The sequence below is a fragment of the Filicampus tigris genome, chromosome 6, assembly GCF_054856515.1.
Source record: "Filicampus tigris isolate MCC_2025a chromosome 6, RoL_Ftig_1.0, whole genome shotgun sequence".
In the NCBI taxonomy this organism is placed as follows: Eukaryota; Metazoa; Chordata; class Actinopteri; order Syngnathiformes; family Syngnathidae; genus Filicampus; species Filicampus tigris.
Window position 1 is genome coordinate 4,116,472 of NC_141222.1, and position 20,761 is coordinate 4,137,232.

At 39.6% G+C, this 20,761-nt stretch overlaps 2 protein-coding genes across 2 annotated transcripts; both read left to right on the forward strand.

Moving 5' to 3' along the window:
• Positions 1-1,041: 1,041 nt before the first annotated feature.
• Positions 1,042-10,591, forward strand: sp6 (Sp6 transcription factor). The gene is given in 4 exon segments (XM_086033346.1): positions 1,042-1,271; positions 7,733-7,831; positions 9,071-10,065; positions 10,068-10,591. Coding segments are annotated over 2 exon segments (912 nt in total). The 5' UTR covers positions 1,042-1,271; positions 7,733-7,831; positions 9,071-9,186; the 3' UTR covers positions 10,101-10,591.
• Positions 10,592-14,115: 3,524 nt separating this feature from the next.
• cwc25 (CWC25 spliceosome associated protein) lies at positions 14,116-19,393 on the forward strand. The gene is made up of 9 exons (XM_086034705.1): positions 14,116-14,305; positions 14,421-14,593; positions 14,676-14,912; positions 15,016-15,085; positions 15,233-15,384; positions 15,923-15,995; positions 16,081-16,277; positions 18,126-18,293; positions 18,544-19,393. Exons 1-9 carry the CDS (start codon positions 14,288-14,290, stop codon positions 18,653-18,655), a joined length of 1,200 nt encoding a protein of 399 aa, XP_085890831.1. The 5' UTR covers positions 14,116-14,287; the 3' UTR covers positions 18,656-19,393.
• The last annotated feature ends 1,368 nt before the right edge of the window (positions 19,394-20,761 follow it).

Below are 20,761 nucleotides of genomic sequence, written 5' to 3' on the forward strand. Positions count from 1 at the left end.
CCTCCATAATCCTCAAATGGAAGAAGTTTGGGATGACCACAACTCTTCCTAGACCTGGCCGTCCAGCCAAGCTGAGAAATCGTGGGAGAAGAGCCTTGGTGAGACTATGAGAAATAAGATTCTATGGTCCGATGAGACCAAGATTGAACTTTTTGGTATTAATTCTAAGCGTTATGTGTGAAATGTGGTGGTGGGAGCATCATGTTGAGGGGGTGTTTTTCAGCTGCAGGGACAGGACGACTGGTTGCAATTGAAGGAAAGATGAATTCAGCCAAGTACAGAGATATCCTGGAGGAAAACCTCTTCCAGAGTGCTCGGACCTCAGGTTCACCTTTCAACAGGACAATGACCCGAAGCACACAGCTAAACACACAGCTAAGCTTCAGAACAACTCTGTGACCGTTCTTGACTGGCCCAGCCAGAGCCCTGACCTGAACCCAATTGAGCATCTCTGGAGAGACCTGAAAATGGCTGTCCAACACCGTTCACCATCCAACCTGTCAGAAGTGGAGAGGATCATTGGGGAAGAATGGCCGGGATCCTGAAATCCAGGTGTGAAAAACTTGTTGCATCATTCCCAAGAAGACTCATGGCTGTACTAGTGCAAAAGGGTGCTTCTACTCAATAAAATGAATACTTATGGCCATATGATATTTCAGTTTTTCTTTTTTCATAAATTTGCAAAAAAAAATCTACATTTCATTTTTTTCTGTCATGATGTTGTACTGAGTGTACATAAATGAGACACAAAATGAACTTTTTTATTTGGACAAATGGCTGCAATGACACAAAGTGAAACATTTCAAAGCAATCTGAATACTTTCCGCAGGTGTGTGTGTGTGTTTCTGTGTGTGTGTGTGTGTATATACATATATATATATATATATATATATATATATATATATATATATATATATATATATATATATATATATATACATATATATATATAAACTAAAAACTAAAATAAAAAACGAGACAAGAGACACAACTCCACGATTGAGGTGATGACGCGTCAGGAGGGGGCGGGGCCTTGACTCCGTGAAGACGCACTCGCTACTGTAAAGTTTGTCACACAGCTGTGAGCGCACCCGAAGTGCACCATCACCTCGCGTGGAACATGTGCGCATGAAATACAATGAGGATATCTGTCTTCTGTGGACATTTTCCGACCCAGCGGAGAAGCAGAGTTGAATTGAGCCATACTTCGGTCAGCCAGTGTGACCTTATCCTTCCCCGATAACAGCAAGGCGAATTTTCAAAGTCAACAGGTAACGCATGAATTGTGATCATCTTGATAATCGCTTGTGTTTAAGATTCATTGATCGAATGAGAATGACGCGTCTCTCTCTACTGACGATCTGAGAAGTGAGTGATAAATCAAATAAGAGCCTTTTTTGGAGCCATAAAAGGTTTACCACCAAAGCCGATAATACACTGTAATTTAAAGCTCTATTTTTGGTCAAAACTTTTAAACAGAGGTGGCAAAAAAAGTGCTCGCACTGCATGCGTACTGAAGTAAAAGTACAGAAAAAAATGGTAAAAGTGGAATTACTGATTCAACTCCTTAAGCAAAAGTTTACAAAAGAAAAAAAAGTACAGACTGAAACGTAATTCAGTAAAAAAGCTAAAAGTTAAAATGAGTTGCTTTCTACTATTGTATGCGATAGCCGTTTTGATAACTTCAAAGTTAAAAACTTCTCCCCACACTAAATATGACGTCCCCTCTTTATCAGCTTGCATATACTGTAGTGCTCCACTGATAAGGCTGGGGGGTGGGGGTAGGGTTCGGGTTCGGGTGAGGGGAAATGACTGGACACAGCTTTGCTTCAAGCTGAATTATGACAGGACTGAACTTTCAGCAGGTCAGAACATAACAGAATTTTAAATTAGATAATGATGACAACATATCTGTTTGAGTTTTTTTTCCCTGTATAATATGAAGAATGTTCGAACGACATAAAATGGTGGTTTATAGGTTGGCATAAAACCACAAATTATCTTGTAGCTGGCAACGACATAAAATTCTCTTAAAATACGCCATGGAAGGGGAATATCTTGTTCTCCAGATGTGTTGAGTCATTGCCGTTAATGCTCCTTGCTTCACAGTCCTCCAAGTCACTATTATTCCGTTTTTTTACACCTTCAGTAAAAAAACAGTAATCAAGGTCTCAATCATTTTTTCTTTTTTTAAGCTGTCGTCATCCACGGCAGTTTAAAAAAAAAAAAAGCCTATTTTGACAAAGTAAGGAATGTATGTAAGTACAGATATCTGCTTTCAAAGGTATGGAGTAAAAGTAAAAAGTCATCAGAGAAATAAATACTCAAATTTAGTGCAGAAAACCTAGTAGCCAAATCCACCACTGGTTTTAAGGGGGAGATTACCCACCTTCGTAAATCAATGGTTGTTAATTACTAACGTTTCAAGAGTTACTATAGTGAGAATTGCTTTTACATATCACATATTACAACATGCATATTTTAGAATACCAATCATATATTTGCGGTCTATAGTAATGTAAGTCTCTGGTGTCCATAGTGGAGTGCCAAAACACTTCTCCCATCAATTTTATTGTAATTAGCAATATAATAATGAAAACTGCCAACTTTAGTGGTTGAATATTATGCCGTATTAAAGAAGGAAACCCAAGATTTTTTGAATCCTCGTCTATGTTGAATATGGTATGTTTACAAATGTACACATGCACGTTCGCGCAAAAACACATGCACGTGCTCTCATACACATAGATTACATACACATGCTGTATACAGTACATATACACTGCGTTAAAGACCAAGTGTGACGTAAACTTGGTCAACCATCTTTTGAGTAATGCTAACGGCTAAAACTATTTTAAGCATACTTTTGTTAGTTTTTATGAAGCAACCCACCCAGATTGATAATTAGACACGCTTAACAACAAAAATGCAAATGTTCGGTAATCTTCGGTAATCTTCGGCGATTGATGTCATTAGAAGAGATCGAGTCGCCAGTCACCCATTGTACTGCATTGCTTACTGTCACTGCTCTTTGCCATCCTTATCGCGTTATTCGGCGCTGGTGGCGATGCGTTGTTCACATTCAGGCCAACAGTTGTTTGAGAGACCAAAAGATAAGAATAGGGCACTAAATGGACCAGTTTCATTCGCGCAAAGTGAACGAATTTCACGTCGGTGTTACGGTTCAACTGGTTTTCACATTTACTGGCTACCAATTCTAGCTGTGGCCGTTCGGGCAATGACAGTCCAGTAATTTCGTTTTTCCCATCTGCAGATTCGTCACAAGCAACATCGAAACTGTTCATACCTGTTCAATTCTGAAATAAACACTTGAAACAAAACGTCTCGTTTACAACTTCCGACTGGCTGCAAGAAATTGTAAACATTGTAAAAAATAAGAATATAAAGGTAGAGAGTGGTATTTGAACCTGTGACATAAAGGGGGGAAAAAGAAGCAAGCACCACCAGAGCGAACACTCTACCCAATACGCCATGAACTGGCATGACCGTTTATGAATGAACATGCCACGTCCTCTTGGAAAACTGCCAATCAAGTCAATCTTACTATAAATTCACTTGCATTTTATGATTTATTAAATATACCTTAGTTGTGCCTACTACTACTATCACAATGTGACAAGAAATAATGCTAATTTGACAATTTGGGACACCAACCCACTATGACGTGTGCTCTCAGTGCAAGCAGAATAAATGGACCAACTAAGTTAACTCATCATGTGCAATTTACAGCACGACACAGCATCGAATTTCAAACAATAACGCTTGGCTTAATAACCGTAGCATATAGTTTTCCATTCTTCCAAATCAGAGTCTTGTCTCGTTCGGACACAACACTTCCTCTCCTGAGCATCTGGCTCGTACATGTATGGTCCAACATACATCATGCCAACAACCTCCTTTTCCTCCAGCTCATCAAACACCTGCATCGCCTCAGATGAATTTAAAATATTGCTTTCCGAGTCTCTGACTGGCTTTGTACACTTTCCATGTTCTGCACTGCCTTTGTTGTCTTGACGTGACGTTTCACTTCCGTGTTGTCGCTCGCCAGGATCTCACTTTGGAAAAATCATTACTTTGTTGAATATACCAAAGAGAAATGATTTTTTTCATGTTTTATTTTCAGGATTTTGTTTAATTACTTTACTTAGACTTCATTTGGCATTTTCTGAAATTACTTCACACTTGAGCTTTAACAAGTTTATTAGAATTTAAAGAGACAAAGATCTATCATCCATCCATCTTTATATATTTTTTTAAAGATCCATTTATCTTATAACACAAAAAAAGTAGCCTGCCAAAATACCAGTTTAAAAACATACTACGACAAATATTTGTTGTAATGCTTAATGGGTAAAATGTTGAATATCATACAAGCAGGTCCCAATGTCACATTTAAAATGTAATTGTCGTTTACTTCCTCCTGTTGTTCATTCATTCATTCATGAAGAATCAAACCTAACCTGCTCTCTTAACAAAAAAAAAAAATCCAATACTTGGCATGCACGACATGAGTATGCAGGGAACTGGTTACGGTCCATAACGAACAATGAAATATATTTCTAGTGGCATCATACACACAGAGGTGCTCTCCTGACAACTGCAAATACATTTTCTGCAGCTCTGTGACTGTCTATGACACTAAATCAGTGAAGATGTAAAACTCTCATCTGTCGAAGCCACTGTTTCCCAATCATTATCGGGCCAAAGCACACATTGTAAATTGGAAAAACCTCCCAGCATGCCACGCACCAAAGAAAAATCTCCCCAAATTATGAATACTGAAATAATGACGATCTTGTCTCCATTTCCTCACAAATTCACTTACTCAATCTGAAAACTGGGCCTGTTCTGAATTGAACACAAAGTGGATGTACTTGACAGAAGCCATGACTAATTCTTTTGTATAAAGGACGACAGGTTTATTGTTCCTTCCTCCATCTAATGGAAGAGCATGCCAATGTTCTGTGCTGGTGTAGATAAGTAAACAAAGATAGAGTGGACCCCCCGCTATTTGTGAACGATAGGCCCGCGAATAGCGAAACTCTATTTTTGTTAACGGCCATTTTGAATGCCTTGCAAAAAAAGATTCAATTTTTTGGACCGTAGAATGCTTGAGAAACGGGGATAAACCTCCAATAAGCATTTTCCATGAAAATTGTTTTTCTTTAAAAATTGCAAAAAAAAAAAGCCATGAATAGGTGACTCCACGGGTGCAACTATGCCGGGGTTCATATATATTGGCAATTAATAAATACAATAATAAATAATTTCCCACAGCACCCCTGGTGATCTCTCATGGCAGAATCACTGGTTTAAACTAGCTGCCCTCAATCCTACAGGAAAAGCATCCTTAACTGTGCACGTCAACCTTTCAGTCAAATGTACAAATTGTGCAAGTTGCACTGTTGACAAGGGATGTAACGATTCACTCAAGCCCCGATTCGATTTTCAGTTCCCGATTTTTGATTCCATTGGATTTTTTTTTTAAATCGCTACCGTGATTGTCTCTGTGCGCTAGTGTGGTGCTGCAGCCATCCACCAACGCAATACGCAATGATGTTTGGTGTAAGCGTGTCATATAGGGCTGCCACAAACTATTATTTTTCTAGTCGACTAATCACCAACAGTAATCGCAATTAGTCAACTAATCGGATCATACTGTATGTAAATCGCGGCATAATCGCACCAGGCTCTTATGTGACCGTCCGTAGCTTCCAGCATCAGTTCTTTAAAGGAGAAAATAAAAATAAAATACTATTAAGATCAAGGTACATTCAACTTGTATTAAACTTTGCAGCTTGTACCAGCATTCCTGACATGTTTATAAATGATGGAGTAATTGAAATTGAAGCAGATACTGTGGCCTGAATGATTTTGAGCTGTAAATGCGTTTTAAAATGGAACCACAAACTTTACACTATGCTGGGTTTCACTAATATGAAACTACCTATAAATACAAAAAAGGTATACTTGTAAACATATTTAACTTTTCTTGGGCACCAAGCCTTTTTTTAATGTAGAAGAGAGTGAAATCATGAGTAAATTTAGGGAAAAGCACTGTGCTAAATCAAACTAAAGTAAACACTTCACACTTTTTTTTTTGTTTTTAATTAACCTTAATCCAAAATGTTTCGTTTTGCTCTTTTAATATGCATAACATGATCTACACATTTAAAATGTATATAAAAACTTGAATAATTAGTAGGAACATAATTTTTTTAGCACTCTAAATTTGTATATTCTAGCGACCTATGTATGTTATGTATTTCATTGTTAGGTGTTGCCATTAAGGGTTTGTGGAAAATAGGTCATATTTTGTTAATTTATAGTGTGATTTCCGAGTTCCTAAACGCAACACTCGGCACGTGCTCTCAGTGAGGCACTCGTGATTTCATGTCACCCGCGGTTAAACAACTGTGTTTTGGTTTTTAATAAACGTCTTTTTGCTGACTAATTCCTCCATAAACGCTAGTAGACGCTACAATATGTTAGGGCACCAGAATAGGACATGCGTGCGGCCGAAGTTTGGCTCAATTAAGAAACATAACTAGCTAACTCCAGCTAGCTTCCACGAACGACTGTCCCAATATGAGAAATGAAATCGGCCATCAGCCACATCTTGCTTTCTTTTTAGATGCTTGTTTAGAGAGAACTTTACATTTTAAGTTTTACGTTTTAAGTAATTTTGCTCATGCCCGGATTTTGGACTGTGTCGCTAATGCTAACGCCATGATACCATTACCCACAATGCTTCGGGTAGTAGTACATCACGGATGACCCGGGTCACCACTACTGCGCATGTGCGTTGCATATGGGAATGACGAGAGAGCGGCTAGTTAACATAGTGTTGCAAATCGATTCTTTTATGTTTTCACATATTTTAAGCATTTATCTCGATCTTATATTGATTTTCGATAAATCGTTACATCTCTACTGTTGACATTTTCTACAGGTTTATTTATGTTTTCACATATTTTAAGCATTTATCTCGATCTTATATTGATTTTCGATAAATCGTTACATCTCTACTGTTGACATTTTCTACAGGTTTACGTACGTCCCGACCATGCCTAAAAGCTTTGATTTCAAATCAAAAGTGTTTGAAGCTCAGAGCGGTAATTACAGGTGACCGTCCTTGCCAGGAGTGTTGTGTTGGAAACAAATTACTACATCTGAGCTGATATGTCCACAGAAAACACATTTACCATGTCAAGAGAATTAACTTCTGTTTACGTTTTAATGAGATCATTAAATGACACCACTCACCAGTATGGGAGTGTACACTGACTAGTACACAAGGATTTCCTCCTCTCAGCAAAACACTTTGTTGGTTCCTCTTCCTAATGGCCGACTTGTAAACTGGGGGCAGTGCTGGGTCTTGGCCAGGCAGGCTTTATGACCACAGCTCTGTCATTGCGTTGCACCATCATCTTTTTCTCAGACTCGACCTCCAGTCCCCCTAGTCCATCATCCGCACCCCTTCGTCCTGTGCCAGCTGTTTCTCTCAGTGTTCCCAACACTTTGCGAATGCAGGAGGATGCTTTGTTTGTTTATTCTCAGTGACAGAGGAGCACGGGCGACTATTCCCCCAAAATTACAGAGCAGTAGCTGTGGCTCCAGGCCGACTTGAAATAAATCTGTTTGACCCTAAACGCCGCACCTTTCATTAGAGAATTCCAAACTAATTGCTTTACAATTTCATTGCATGTAGGATCCATCTGCGAGTGACTGGACCTTCAAGAAGGAAGACTCAACAAATTAAGACCAACTGAGGCAACGTGTCACTGTCAGTCAGCCTGACGCTGCACCTGTGAGTCAACCATGCAAATATGCATATTTGCATCGCCCGCATAGACATTTGTGGGCTTGGCAACCTTTCTCTTGGAGACTGTCCTGTTTGCTATGTTGGATGTGCTATCATTCCAAGTGATCTTCAGACCAAGATACTCAGCTTCCAAAGCTTCAGACTCTTTTACTGTTTCCTGCTGTAAAAGTAATTGTAGATCTTCGAGGATGGGGGTGTGGTGGAAGTCAACAAGATTGTTTGGAGCAAGGAATTTATTGTTCAGAGCCATGCGCAAGTCGCGCCAGCTTTCGGCTTGTCAGTTTCCACAGACATGTTGCACTTTAACAAGCTTTGTGTCACCTTTGAAAAGAGCCCCTCCTACTGCAGATGAGTGACATATATGAAGCGGTAAAGAACTGTTCAGCACTGGATTCATAGCTGGAATGCTGATAAAGTCCCGGCTACAGTAGTGTTTCTGAGCGTTTGCCCCTTATTGAGGAGGTAAATGAAGATTGTTCTTGGTATAGTTTGACTCTCAGCCTGTGATTGTCATCAGACTGTGACTGGTGCCTCCGGTGTGTTTGAGGTGAAGTGTTTTACAGGGCTTCTTTAGTATGTTGCCTGAAGGCTCGTGATGTGTGAAGGCTTATAAATCAAGTGTGATTCATAAAAACAGGTTCTCCTGTCTGCCAAGTTTCATCTCATCTCTACAACCCACGGAGACGTACAAATAGATTTTGGCCCGCAGCCATACCGCCTGTAACTTCTTCCTTTACCAAACTGCTCCCCTGTCAACACCCCCCCCCCCCACACACACACACCCTCACTGTTCCCTCCTCCAACCTTACCAGCATTTATCTTCCCCCACCACTACCTCGACACAGGATCAATGATGTTGTTTTTTTAAAGCTTTTCTTTGACTGTCCTCCGTGGGAAGTACCTGGCAACGGATGCATGTGGCAGGCCTGTGCCTGGACATGTCTGTCTCCCCCTCTCTTCTGTCTGCAAGGCCATGTAGTGTGAGAATTGTCGAATGCCTGGCAATGAGGGAAGTGTGTGTGAGGATTGTTATTTAATTGTTGTATTAAAGAGGATTTGGGCCTCAATGACTGCATATCTGAAGTTTACAACTGTCAGCGCCACAAAGGTGTATACATAGTCTGGGGGGGGGATGACCTCATTGCTCATGGTTTTGTGAAGTCACTTCTGGAATGTGTGTAACAAATAAAGAGTTGATGTTATTTGCCCTCTTTCTGTCTGCAGGTTTTATAGTGCGTCGCCTCCCCGCCATGTGGTAATCATCTGAACAACACAAAAAAGATAGTGAACAACAGCTTGAGCGCTGATCTCATCAACAGTAGTGCACCTGCAACGCTCACATGGCCCACCATTATGAACCCTGGCTACGGACAGCACCACCTAGTGGCGGCACGGACGACGTGAACATCCCTTCCTGGTGGGACCTCCAGAGGGATGTTCAGTCTGGGAACTGGATTGACCTCCACGCAGGGCAAGGTGCTGATATACCTTCTGTGAGTACAGGGAGCACCATGGGTCTGCAGTCCTCTTTAGGCTGCTACGGTTCCGACCCGCAACTGTGCTCCTTGCCTCTAAATCAACATCTCCCAGCATCACACTCGCCTCACCTCTTCCCCCCGGATGGCTTCAAGATGGAACCGCTGGCTCCTGATATCTTGCAACAAGAACCTTTCGTACTGGAAGAGCCAATGGAGAACGTGGCCTCGGCCCGGCCAAAGTCCCAGAGGCGTTCTTCTTCCAGAGGTGCTGGCCAGGCAGCGTGTCGCTGTCCTAACTGTGTTCACGCTGAGCAATTGGGCCAAAGCACGGATGACGGCAAGAGGAAGCACATGCACAACTGCCACATCCCTGGCTGTGGTAAGGCCTACGCAAAGACCTCTCATCTGAAGGCTCACCTAAGGTGGCACAGCGGGGACCGGCCATTCGTCTGCAACTGGCTCTTCTGCGGCAAGCGTTTTACGCGTTCTGATGAACTGCAGCGCCATTTACAGACGCACACCGGTACCAAGAAATTTAGTTGCGCCTTATGCCCTCGGGTGTTTATGCGCAATGATCACCTGGCCAAGCACATGCGTACACATGAGTCCCCAGCAGGGCATGGAGAGGAGAGTGTGAACGGGGATGGAAAAGGCTTTGATTCCCCCACAGCTCCTCAGCCCTCATCAAACATGTCTGCACCCGACACCATCGAGCCTCCACTGAAGCTGAAATGTGAGACAGACCAGACCCCACCATCTCTAGTCTAACTGGATAGTCTAGTCCATCTAATTTCATCACTTTCTGAAACAAGTTTGATCTAAAAACTGATACCATCCGTTGCACTTTCTGTCATTAGTTTTATAATTGAGCTGTATGACTTTTATGTGATCAATGTGACGCCTAAACAGATGGAAGCTGCTTGGATCAGAATGTGTTCGTTTATGGTTCATTACATTATTGATATTGACTGGACCATCAACTCAGTGATTTACTACTGTAGCACTCTGACCTCTGCCTATAGATTGAACTGTTATCATAAGAGCGCTTAATGGTGTCAGAACTGTATTATTTTTATTCTGGATTGTGGGAACAGTTTCAACATGATAGAAAACCAACAGACTACATTCCTACAAGAAAGTTTTTAAAAACTGTAATCACTTCTTTTTTGTTTGTTTGATTATGGAGAATGGAGTAAGAGAATAACTGGCCTTTCTGGATTTAAACCGAAAATAAACACGTTCCTCCTATGCACGTATGCTACCCTTACAGTTTTGCCTGTGTTGTTTTTTTCATAATCCTGCTGGCTAGCAAACCAATAATACCTACCTCTCCCTGGCAGAGGCAAAGAACTGACTCGAAAGTTGATACCAGAGTGTGTGTTTAGACTTACATCCTGCCAGGGACACTTTTTACCTGTAGATCAAACAACAAGGGTGCATTAATTTGAGCTGCCGTGGTAAATACATTATTGTATTAATGAAAGACATTGAAGATAAATATTTTTATATATATTATATATATATCTATTAAGCAACTTGACACATCAATTGTCCAACAAATACAAATAAATCCAACAACTGATGCCAAAACAACAGTGGTCACAGCAGCTGCTACTTGGGTTATGCATGATTCTGTAAAAACATGTTTGGCAAAAACTACATCAAGCAACACAACATCTTTTAATGCTACCAGGAGCCTCGTTGAAATCTGCAACATCTTTGATCTAAGAAGCCATTAGAATCCACAGGTCCATGTGGTCATTGGGTCAACAATGAAAAATTAGGATGAATACATAAAAATCACAACATAGCACACAACACTCTTTTTCAAGGTTAATATTTGTATTGTAAAAAAGCAAAGGGACGGCCTGCTGGATATTTCCAGGTAATGAACTTCGACACAACACGTGGTGGTGGAAATGTAAATCAAAATCTCATCAGCTGGATATTCCAATGCTGTTTTTCATATATTAAGAAAGTCTTAAACACAGATTAATAGAGATGTGTATTAGGTTAATTTGAAACACAACAAATGTAAAAACTAAAAGCATTAAGGACAAGTATATATGCCGACTGTATTAGAGAATTGCTGTTGATTACCTATGAGAATAATGACTACTGTAAATTAGTGCATTTACAATATTATAGTCTGAGAAGAAGTTTAGAAACTTGACAGTGGTTGGTTATTTGGTGTGAGCTGGGTATTCACGTTTTCTATAATAATAGTTTATGGTGTTTTCCTTTATTTTGATTTGAACAGTAGCACAAGATAGATCCATTTTTAAAGGAATGTCCCATGTCATTTTAAGTTGTAACGACTGTAAAAAATGATGGTGATGATGTGGTGTAATATTGTTTAACATTAATGTCCTCTATAACTAATTAAAAAAATTAAAGAACGGTGTACATGTGAATTAATTTCATTTTGTTTTGCCATTTAAATGCTATCCTCACAATACAATACAATACAACTTTATTCATATAGCGCATTTCACAACAGCTACAGTTGTTACAAAGCACTTAACATACAACAACAAAATAGCAATAATATAACAAGTGAAAGCATAAATTAACACAAAATACTATATACAATAGACACTGGAAAATAGCAGGAAACTGTCAGTCTCATGGCGAATTAAAAGCTAAAGAAATGTGTCTTCAAACGGGTTTTAAAAATGTCCAGAGAGGGCGCTTGCCAAACATTCAATGGAAGGTCATTCCAAAGGGAAGGACCAGCAACAGAGAAGGTTCGATCCCCTCTGAGGAACCGCGTAGTCCTTGGCACCTCGAGTAGCGCCTGGTCCGCAGACCTGAGGCTCCGGGAAGGTGCGTAAGGGTGGAGGAGCTCGGAAAGGTACGCCGGGGCGAGGCCTTTGAAAGAGTTGTAAACAAATAGAAGCATCTTAGAATGAACCCTAAAATGCACTGGCAGCCAGTGAAGGGAGGCCAGAATTAGGGTTATGTGCTCCGACTTCCGAGCTCCAGTTAGAAGGCAAGCAGCAGCATTTAGGACAAATTGGAGAGAGGACTGCCTGACTCCAAAAAAAAGTTATTTTGTTATTATTTGCAAACTTTAACTTGTTCTTGTATATATCTCATTGATAGGTGTATGACAAGAATTGCTTTGTTTAAGGGGGTCGAAGGTATGCATCGATCACACTTTGGTAACCTGGGGATTCCAAGCTGGGCTATCGCCTTCCTGTGCATAGTTGACATGTTCTTTTCTCCACGTACTCTGGCTTCCTGTCACGTTTCCAAAACATCGTTGTAGGTTCACTGAAGACTATTAATTGTGTGAATGTGAGTGAAAGGTTGCTTTACCCTGCCATGCGACTGGCATGCAACCAGTCCATGTGTACTTCGCCCAAAGTCATGTCATGTCATGTCATCTTCCAAACCGCTTATCCTATACAGGGTCGCAGGGAATTGCTGGAGCCTATCCCAGCCGTCAATGGGCGAAGGCAGACTACACCCCGAACTGGTCGCCAGCCAGTCGCAGGGCACACATAGACACTGTCACTGAGCGGGAATCGATCCCACGCTGCCCGCACACAACTCAGGCGTGTGTACCACTACACTATCAGTGGACCTTACTTCGCCCAAAGTCAGTTGGAATATGCTTCAGCCAGAGGCGGAGCCAGGACGTGGCTATGGGTGGGCCTGGAAAAATTAGGGTGGGCCTGAATATTTCTCTCACTGAGCACAATCCTCCTGTCCCGACACATTGTATATTCAAATAAAATGATGAACTGAATAATATGAAGTTCAGATCTTCCTTAGACAACCACAATTATGACATTCTTAATATTCAATAAAATAAAATAAAATAAAAAAAACACACACAAGGAAACACAAATTCAAAAATTATTTAACCTCCTAAGGCTTAGTGGCCACATATGTGGACAGCACTTTCTAGCTCTGTGGAACTGTAGGTATTTTGGACACGTACAGTATGTGGTCAATTACACTGCCATCTTGTGGTCTCAGAAGAGTATTACATACTACAGTCAAAATACAGTACAATACAATACAAAAACTAAAAGATGATGCTTAGTTTATCTTCTAATTAGGTTCCAATAAGCCCAAATAGCAAAAAGAAATTAAAGAATGTATGTAAAAAACAGCTTGGGCCTTAGGAGGGTGATAATAATTTGCTAAAAATTTAAAATGATATCTTTCAAGATCTCACTGGGTGGACAGTGTGTCAATCTGGTTGGGCCTGTGCACACCCAGGCTCACCCATGGCTCCGCCCCTGGCTTCAGCCCATTTTAATGGGGACAAGCTGTATTTAGAAAAATGCATGGATAGTTCACAGAGCAATTATTTGGTTAGGAAGTCACAAAGTCACATATACCGAAATAGATAATGATAGAAATGCAGCTCACTCCCTGCTAATAAAAAAATTAATAAAATCAAGCTAGTCTAGCATTCACCTAAAAACATCGTTCTCTGCTGGCTTGTTTGCTATATTAATTGAATCAAATTTTAACTAAACATATATAACGTCATTTCGCAACTTTTAGCAAAATTCCCTGAACAATGATTACAGTTGACAACACCAGTCATGATATCGTTGCTTTATCGTTGTATCATTGTGTCCATGGGTTTCCTCGTACAAATCAACGGATTCAACAATAATAAATAACATACATATAACAATCTTTTGATTTTTCTTCATTATTTTTTCCACGTTTCGTTGAGATATTGACGTAGATTCTAGAGAGTGGTTCCATTCGCACAACACACATTACGGCCTTGAACGCACCACGACCTATACCGGAAGAAGAATATTTCCAACCGGAAACACAACAGCAACTCAACACACAAATTGTGAGCACGTCGGTCTCTGCTTCTCGACTGTCGTGTGAACGTAAAACGTTCGTTTACCGCCGATATTTGGAAAAAGTCTATATATTCTTTATTTTTCTTGTTTTAATTCATAACTAAAACCAAGGTTTGAAAATGGGGGGCGGCGATCTGGTAAGTGTTATCTGTTATGACACCTATGACATTTCCTTTCCGTTCGCATCAGCAATGGCATCTTCTGTTACAAGTTGTATTTTATACTCAGTGGCTTCTCTTTGTTTTGTGCTAGAACTTAAAGAAAAGCTGGCACCCCCAGACTATGAAAAACATCGAGCGCGTTTGGAAAGCCGAGCAAAAACATGAATCCGAACGTAAGAAAATCGAGGAGCTTCAGAAGGAGTTAAAGGAGGAAAGAGCCCGCGAGGAGATGACTAGATACGCTGAGGAAAGCGGCGCCATCAAGTTAGTTCTCACGAACACAACTTTTTGCCACAACATAGAAAATGTCAGGTCGTCTCATTATGCATCGTTTGCACAATACCAGAAAGAAGGATGATCGTCTGGACTGGATGTACCAGGGCCCTTCTAATCAGGTGTCCAGAGATGAGTATCTCATGGGACGTCCCATTGACAAGCAGATCACTGATCAATATGAGGAGCCTGAAAGTGGTCCATCAGCAGAGACTGGCCTTCTGCCTGGCTCCATCTTCAGCCCCGTCGCCGCTACCTCCAGCCTGGACATGGCTGCCAAGATCCGGGAAGACCCTCTTTTTGTAATCAGGTGAAACATTGCCCTGCTGCGGCATGTATTTTTATTTCTCACTAAAGCTTGTATGATTGAGTGTAATTTTACAATTTTACACTGGTTGTATTTTGCACTCAAGGAAGCGTGAGGAGGAAAAGAAGAGAGAAGTTCTGACGAATCCAGTGAAGATGAAGAAAATTAAAGAAATGGTAAAAAAAAAAAAGATGTGATTGATTGCTCTTTTAATTTTGTCAGTGAAGATGCTCCTTGGAAAGCAGAGTATTTCTACTATGATTTTTGCCGAATAGATGGCTTTTTGATCACTTTTATGTGAAACTTTGTATACCTTTTCATAGTTGCGCCAGAATCTCGACAAGAAAGACAAGAAGAAAAAGAGGAAGAAGGACAAGAAGGAAAAGAAAGGAGACAAACAGAAAAGAAAAGACAAGAAACACAAGAGGAGCCACTCAATTTCAAGTTCAGATGAACAAGATGACAAAAAAGACAGGTACACAAGGTTGTTTAATAATTAAAAGTAGAGCTGAACATCATATTTATGCTCTTGTAGGTTTTTGCTCTTGTAGATTAATCTTATGGTAAAATAAAGCCAAATGAGCCATTGTCTTCAATTAGAGTTGTTAACTTATTAAACGGTGTGACTTGCAGTATTTTGAGCGTCCATATGACAACTTCACAAAATTCTACCAAACAAGTGTGGTGTAAACATAAGTTATAAGTCATTCCACAACAATAATGCAAACAAATCTGTTTTCATGAAACAATCATATGTAAACAACATCACTTAAGAAAACAAAAAAATTTTTATTGATTCGGTATAAAAAAAATAAAGAAGACTGACTGAAATGAAGCAGTTTTTTAGATTTCCCAAATTGCAGCCTTTGCAGTTTGAAAATAACATTCCGTTACTTTGCGAGTTTGATTTGAACTTGATTAGTTGTTCAAACCTAATTAAAATATTTCACAGATATCACTAAGGAACATCGGCTCATTTGGATCTGAATTTTACTCTTAAATGCGTCTTTCAGGTCACATTCGCGAGATGGAACTTCCTCTCACAACAAATCTCATTCCCATCATCTTCCTGGCTATGGCCTCCTGGTCAGTAAGCAGCAAAGTGTTATGTCACACATATATTGTCAGTGGACCACAACTCTTTCACTTCAGTGTTCTCTTCACACTGTAGATCCCTGCAGGAAAACAATACCAGTCCTCAGCTTTGAATTGCTCAAGACGCCATGAGAGGAGTCGAAGCCGATCTCCTGCAAGAAAAAACGGGGACATTCACTCCTCTTCATTCCATCGAAGCGACAGGAAGGTGGAGGTCAGAGGTCATAGCCCACAGAGAGAACGTTACCAAAGGCAGCGGAATCATGTGTCAAAGTAAGACTCGGGGATATTGGTCAGGGTGTGTGCATTGAGTGCTGACATACAATGGAAACTCAGGGTCGTCAAACTCATTTTTGTCACGGCCCACGTTGGAGTTGTGCTTTCCCTCAGAGGGATGTTTTGAGTGGAACCATACACCATATTCAGTGGACCCCCGCTATTCGCGGGTGATAGGGACCAGGTCAACCCGCGAATAGCAAAAATTTGCGTAGAATTGACAGCCATTGTCATTGCATGTAGGGGTTGGGTGTTTATTTTATTATTTTACCCCCAAAATTCTTGAATAAGTGGGGCTATACCATCAACAAGAGTCTTCCACCAGAAACTGGATAGCCCCCACAACCTATACTTGCATTAGCCTTCATTCAATGCTCATACAATGTAAGTGAACTAATACTTGCAGTGCATACGTTATCATTGACCAACTGTCTTAGGACTACTTTATCTTTTTAGCAGACTCATTATTGCCATAGTCCATTCATACTTTACTTGCCCGATTTTAACTTGAGCGCGATGCCGACGTCCGGACATGGCTAACACTGGCGCTAGCACGTCAGAGACAGGGAACTCCTTTACTTGTACACCATCTCTCCATCCAGAGGTGTTTAATCTGGTTTGCATGCATAATATCACCTTAATGCAAGAGTTGTACTGAGTGGACTGGTCATTTATTTTAACGAAATTACGCCACTCTCACGTTCCGCTTGAGTATGTCGCATGCACGCGTCGTTGGCTTAGCAGCTTGCTCTTCGTGGATTCGAATGCTTCTTCTTCATGTTTGGAGGCGACTACACGTAGCCTATACACGCACAATGCCACATTAGGGGTTCGCTGTTGATGTTTTTTTTTCCTATCAAACCTTTTTATTTTAGGAATTTTCTATTGATATCCATCAAGCGTCTATCGCGATACGTATTGATATAGAATTTTTGCCCAGCACTAGATGGAAGCCTTGATTGCAATTAAAGTAAAGTAAAATAGCCAAGTGATTTCACCCCCCTTATTCTTCTTGATATTGGCCTATGTCAGCTTTTATAGATAGATAGAAAGTAGGGCTGCACAATATATCGAAAAAATATCGATGTTGCGATATTGGCACATCCAATATGCATTTCGCAAAGTCATGCAATAAGTTTCCTATGGATTTCAATGCTTTGGTCTGAATTTGACCAGTCAGATGCAAGGAAATTACAAATATTTAGCAAACAACACACTGAGCTTGCTTATTTTGCCTCATGAAAAAAATGTCGAAAAATAAGTTCTATGCAGCCCCACTAGTCTAAAAACGTCATTCTGATTAATATTGCGTTTGCGGAATATGAATTAAGCAGCAAACTCCACCTGTGTTTATCCATCTCAGGGGTCAGCCATTTTGCCACTTGCTGTCGACTGAAAATAACATCACAATACCTGAGGGGACAGGCCACAACCAATCACGGCTCACCTGTTTTCTGGGTTTGCTCGTGACGTTTGCAAGAGAGCCCTTATGCACGTCATGTCATGTCATTTTCAGTGCTAAAGCACCCCTAAAAATGGGGTAGACCCGCCTATAGTTACAGTATGCTATCAGCCTGTGTCTGAATACACACATACAACCACTCTGTATCTCTCTGGTTGTTCTCTCCTCCTTGACTGCACCGGCAGTTCACACTTTGGGAATCACTGCTTTATATAAAAAAAAAAATAAAAAAAATTATGGAATGTTGGCGCTCTTGCACTAGCATTGCCATTGTAAGTCAATGATTGACAAATGTAATTATCTGTAAAAGAAAACCAGATCGTCATACTAATCTCCAACAGCATTTAATCAGCTTTTGGATTGTTGTCATGTTTTTCTTGCAGGAAGCTCTCTGCAGAGGAACTGGAGCAGAAGAGAATGGAGATGATGGACCAGGCCAAGAAGAGAGATGAGGACAGGGAGAATAATGTGAGAAGATACAGGAAACAAGATGAGCAGGAAAAACTGCGGGAACAAAATTCCAAGCATGACCGCCATGCTGGTTTTATCCAGTACGTTTGTCTCTCTCTCTCGCTCTTTTTTTTAATTTTTTTTATCCAACATGGTATGTCTGTCTGTATTTGATGTCACTGGACAACATCTTATGCATTTTATTTAAAATATAAATAGAGTATTAAAGTTAAACCGTTCCACCCCTGAACACACAAATAATCTTTGATTTTACTTTCAAAGAGGAATATCAAGTCTTAAATTGTGGAGTTTTTGTCCAATAACACCTCTTTTCAATCTTTCAATCTCTAGTGACATGAAGTTGGAGAGTGCTGCCACGTCTTCTTTAGAGGACAGAGTGAAAAGGAATATCCACTCCATTCAAAGGACATCAGCTTCGTTGGACAATTTCATGAAGAGATGAACATGGACAACACTGTACATACTGATAACAAAAAAACTAACATCCAGCAAGAAAAGGCTTCCTGTGCATAGTTGTGCAAGTCAAACTCATTTTAGTCACGAGCCACATTGTAGTTATAGTATCCCTCGGGGGGCCGTTATGACTGTAAAACCGTATCAATTTAATCATTATTATTCTATTCAGTACAAAACAAAGTGTTGGATTGATAGTTTTGAAATCAGAAGTCACAAATAATTGTTTGTTAAACTATTGTTCAAGTTACTGTCATAACGCAGCAAGAAAGAGCTTGCAGTATTTTAAAACTATGATTTATTACATATGACAATTTGACATTTGGGTACAGAGTTTACCAAGCATCATGGAAGTTGACATGCTTGATTTGCTTTCGTGGGCCTTGAGTTTGACACCTGTGGAGTAGAGGAATGGATGGTGTGTTGAGATGAACTATGAACTACTGTAGAGCCACATAAAATCCCCCCAAATTTAGTCCTGTGCAGATAAAAAAATTTTGTAGAAAACCTTTGCCGCTGTGTAAAAATTGTAAAAGTAAAAGTATTTTTCCTTAGATTTTTTTCAGTCAAATGGGACTTACTTTTGATTGTTTTACTATAAATGTTATCACGTGTTCCTGCAAACAAACAGGATTAAAATGTTATTTCCAGAAGTCAAACCTGTATTGCTTGACCTCTCTCAATAAATGTACTTCTTGCCCAAATATTCACACACAACTGTTCTCAAGTCACATGATGATTTGGAAATGGGTTGATATAGAGAGGTTCGGGCTTTCCTGCATTTCTCACAATGCATTGCCAGAGGACATATCGGAAGGCAAGCCCCGCTAAGCGCTAACAAAGCTCATTTATCAGTGGTCATACCTTGTACATGTCGTTGGCCCTATAAAGTCCGGATTTTTTCTTTCTAACAGTTTTTGTTCAATTGTAAAATAAATTAATGTTTGGTAACTATAGTTAAACTAGAATGTAGTGATTAAAATGCATGCTGGAAAAACATGATAGCATGCACATTATATTTCAGTCAAGCAATCTGACACAATCGGTTAAAAATGGTTGGTCCTCTATGTATCATATATGAAGAAGTGAGCTCTTTTTTAGAAAAAACAACAACTAAAATTCTGGTTTCCCAATGCCTTTGAGTGACCTTTATATTTTTTTCCCATAAAAAGTAAGCATATTTTTTTTTTTTTCCAGGATGTGTTCCGTCCATATGTTCACTGCATCTTGCAACTTTTTTTATTTTGTACTTCTCACAGTTTGGTGAATATTAATAATTATAAATGGAAAAAAGACAGTATCCAACATACGTGATAGTGTTTATTAAAATGTTTAATCCATTTTATTACCATTTTGTACACCCGCCAAATACGATAGACTACATTCATCATGTATTTTTTCACATTCAGTTTTACAAATACAAATTCAAATCTTTTCCACACAGATTCCGTTCGCTTGACATTTCATTCAGTTTGACGGGTAAAAATTCAATTACACAAGTTTTTTTTCTATGTTCATTATTAAACAATGACAACCTCAATTCACTCACAAAACAGAACCAAAAAATGAACAAACAACACACATACACTGAACTGTGATTAGAGTTGTTTCCTAACAAAAATAAAAAGAAAAGAAAAAAAATTAAGTCTACTCAGAAGATAAACCAATCTTATTATTATATGTTACAAAAGCCTTTTTTATTCTAATTCTCTTCAATATCTTTAGAAAAATGTCCCATTTCTTTTACATAAATAAAAAACAAAGGGCGACACTAGAAATCTGCACCTATGAATTAACTGTTTTGCCATTATTATCAAAATGTTGTACATGTCCTGTTTCATATGTTTTACTGTCCCATATTTAATGTCTTTGTACTCCAGTTGAGTGAACTCCTGATCCTTTTCAGCCATCCAATTGTGAAAATCTTCCCAAAAGTTTTTGATATATATATATACAGTAAAAAAATAAATGTTCCAAAGTCTCTGTATCAGAATTACAAAACACACAACAATTTTGTTCCACATTAAATCTCTGTTTCAAAAAGTCACCACACGGATAGATATTATTCAACACCTTAAAATATGTTTCTTTTGCT

What these genes read in the sequence shown, in the direction of transcription:
- cwc25 (XM_086034705.1), top strand. An exon ending in CAAGATGACAAAAAAGACAG is followed by an intron (nt 15,385 to 15,922) that starts GTACACAAGGTT and finishes TGCGTCTTTCAG; the next exon opens with GTCACATTCGCGAGATGGAA. An exon ending in CGCCATGCTGGTTTTATCCA is followed by an intron (nt 18,294 to 18,543) that starts GTACGTTTGTCT and finishes TTCAATCTCTAG; the next exon opens with TGACATGAAGTTGGAGAGTG.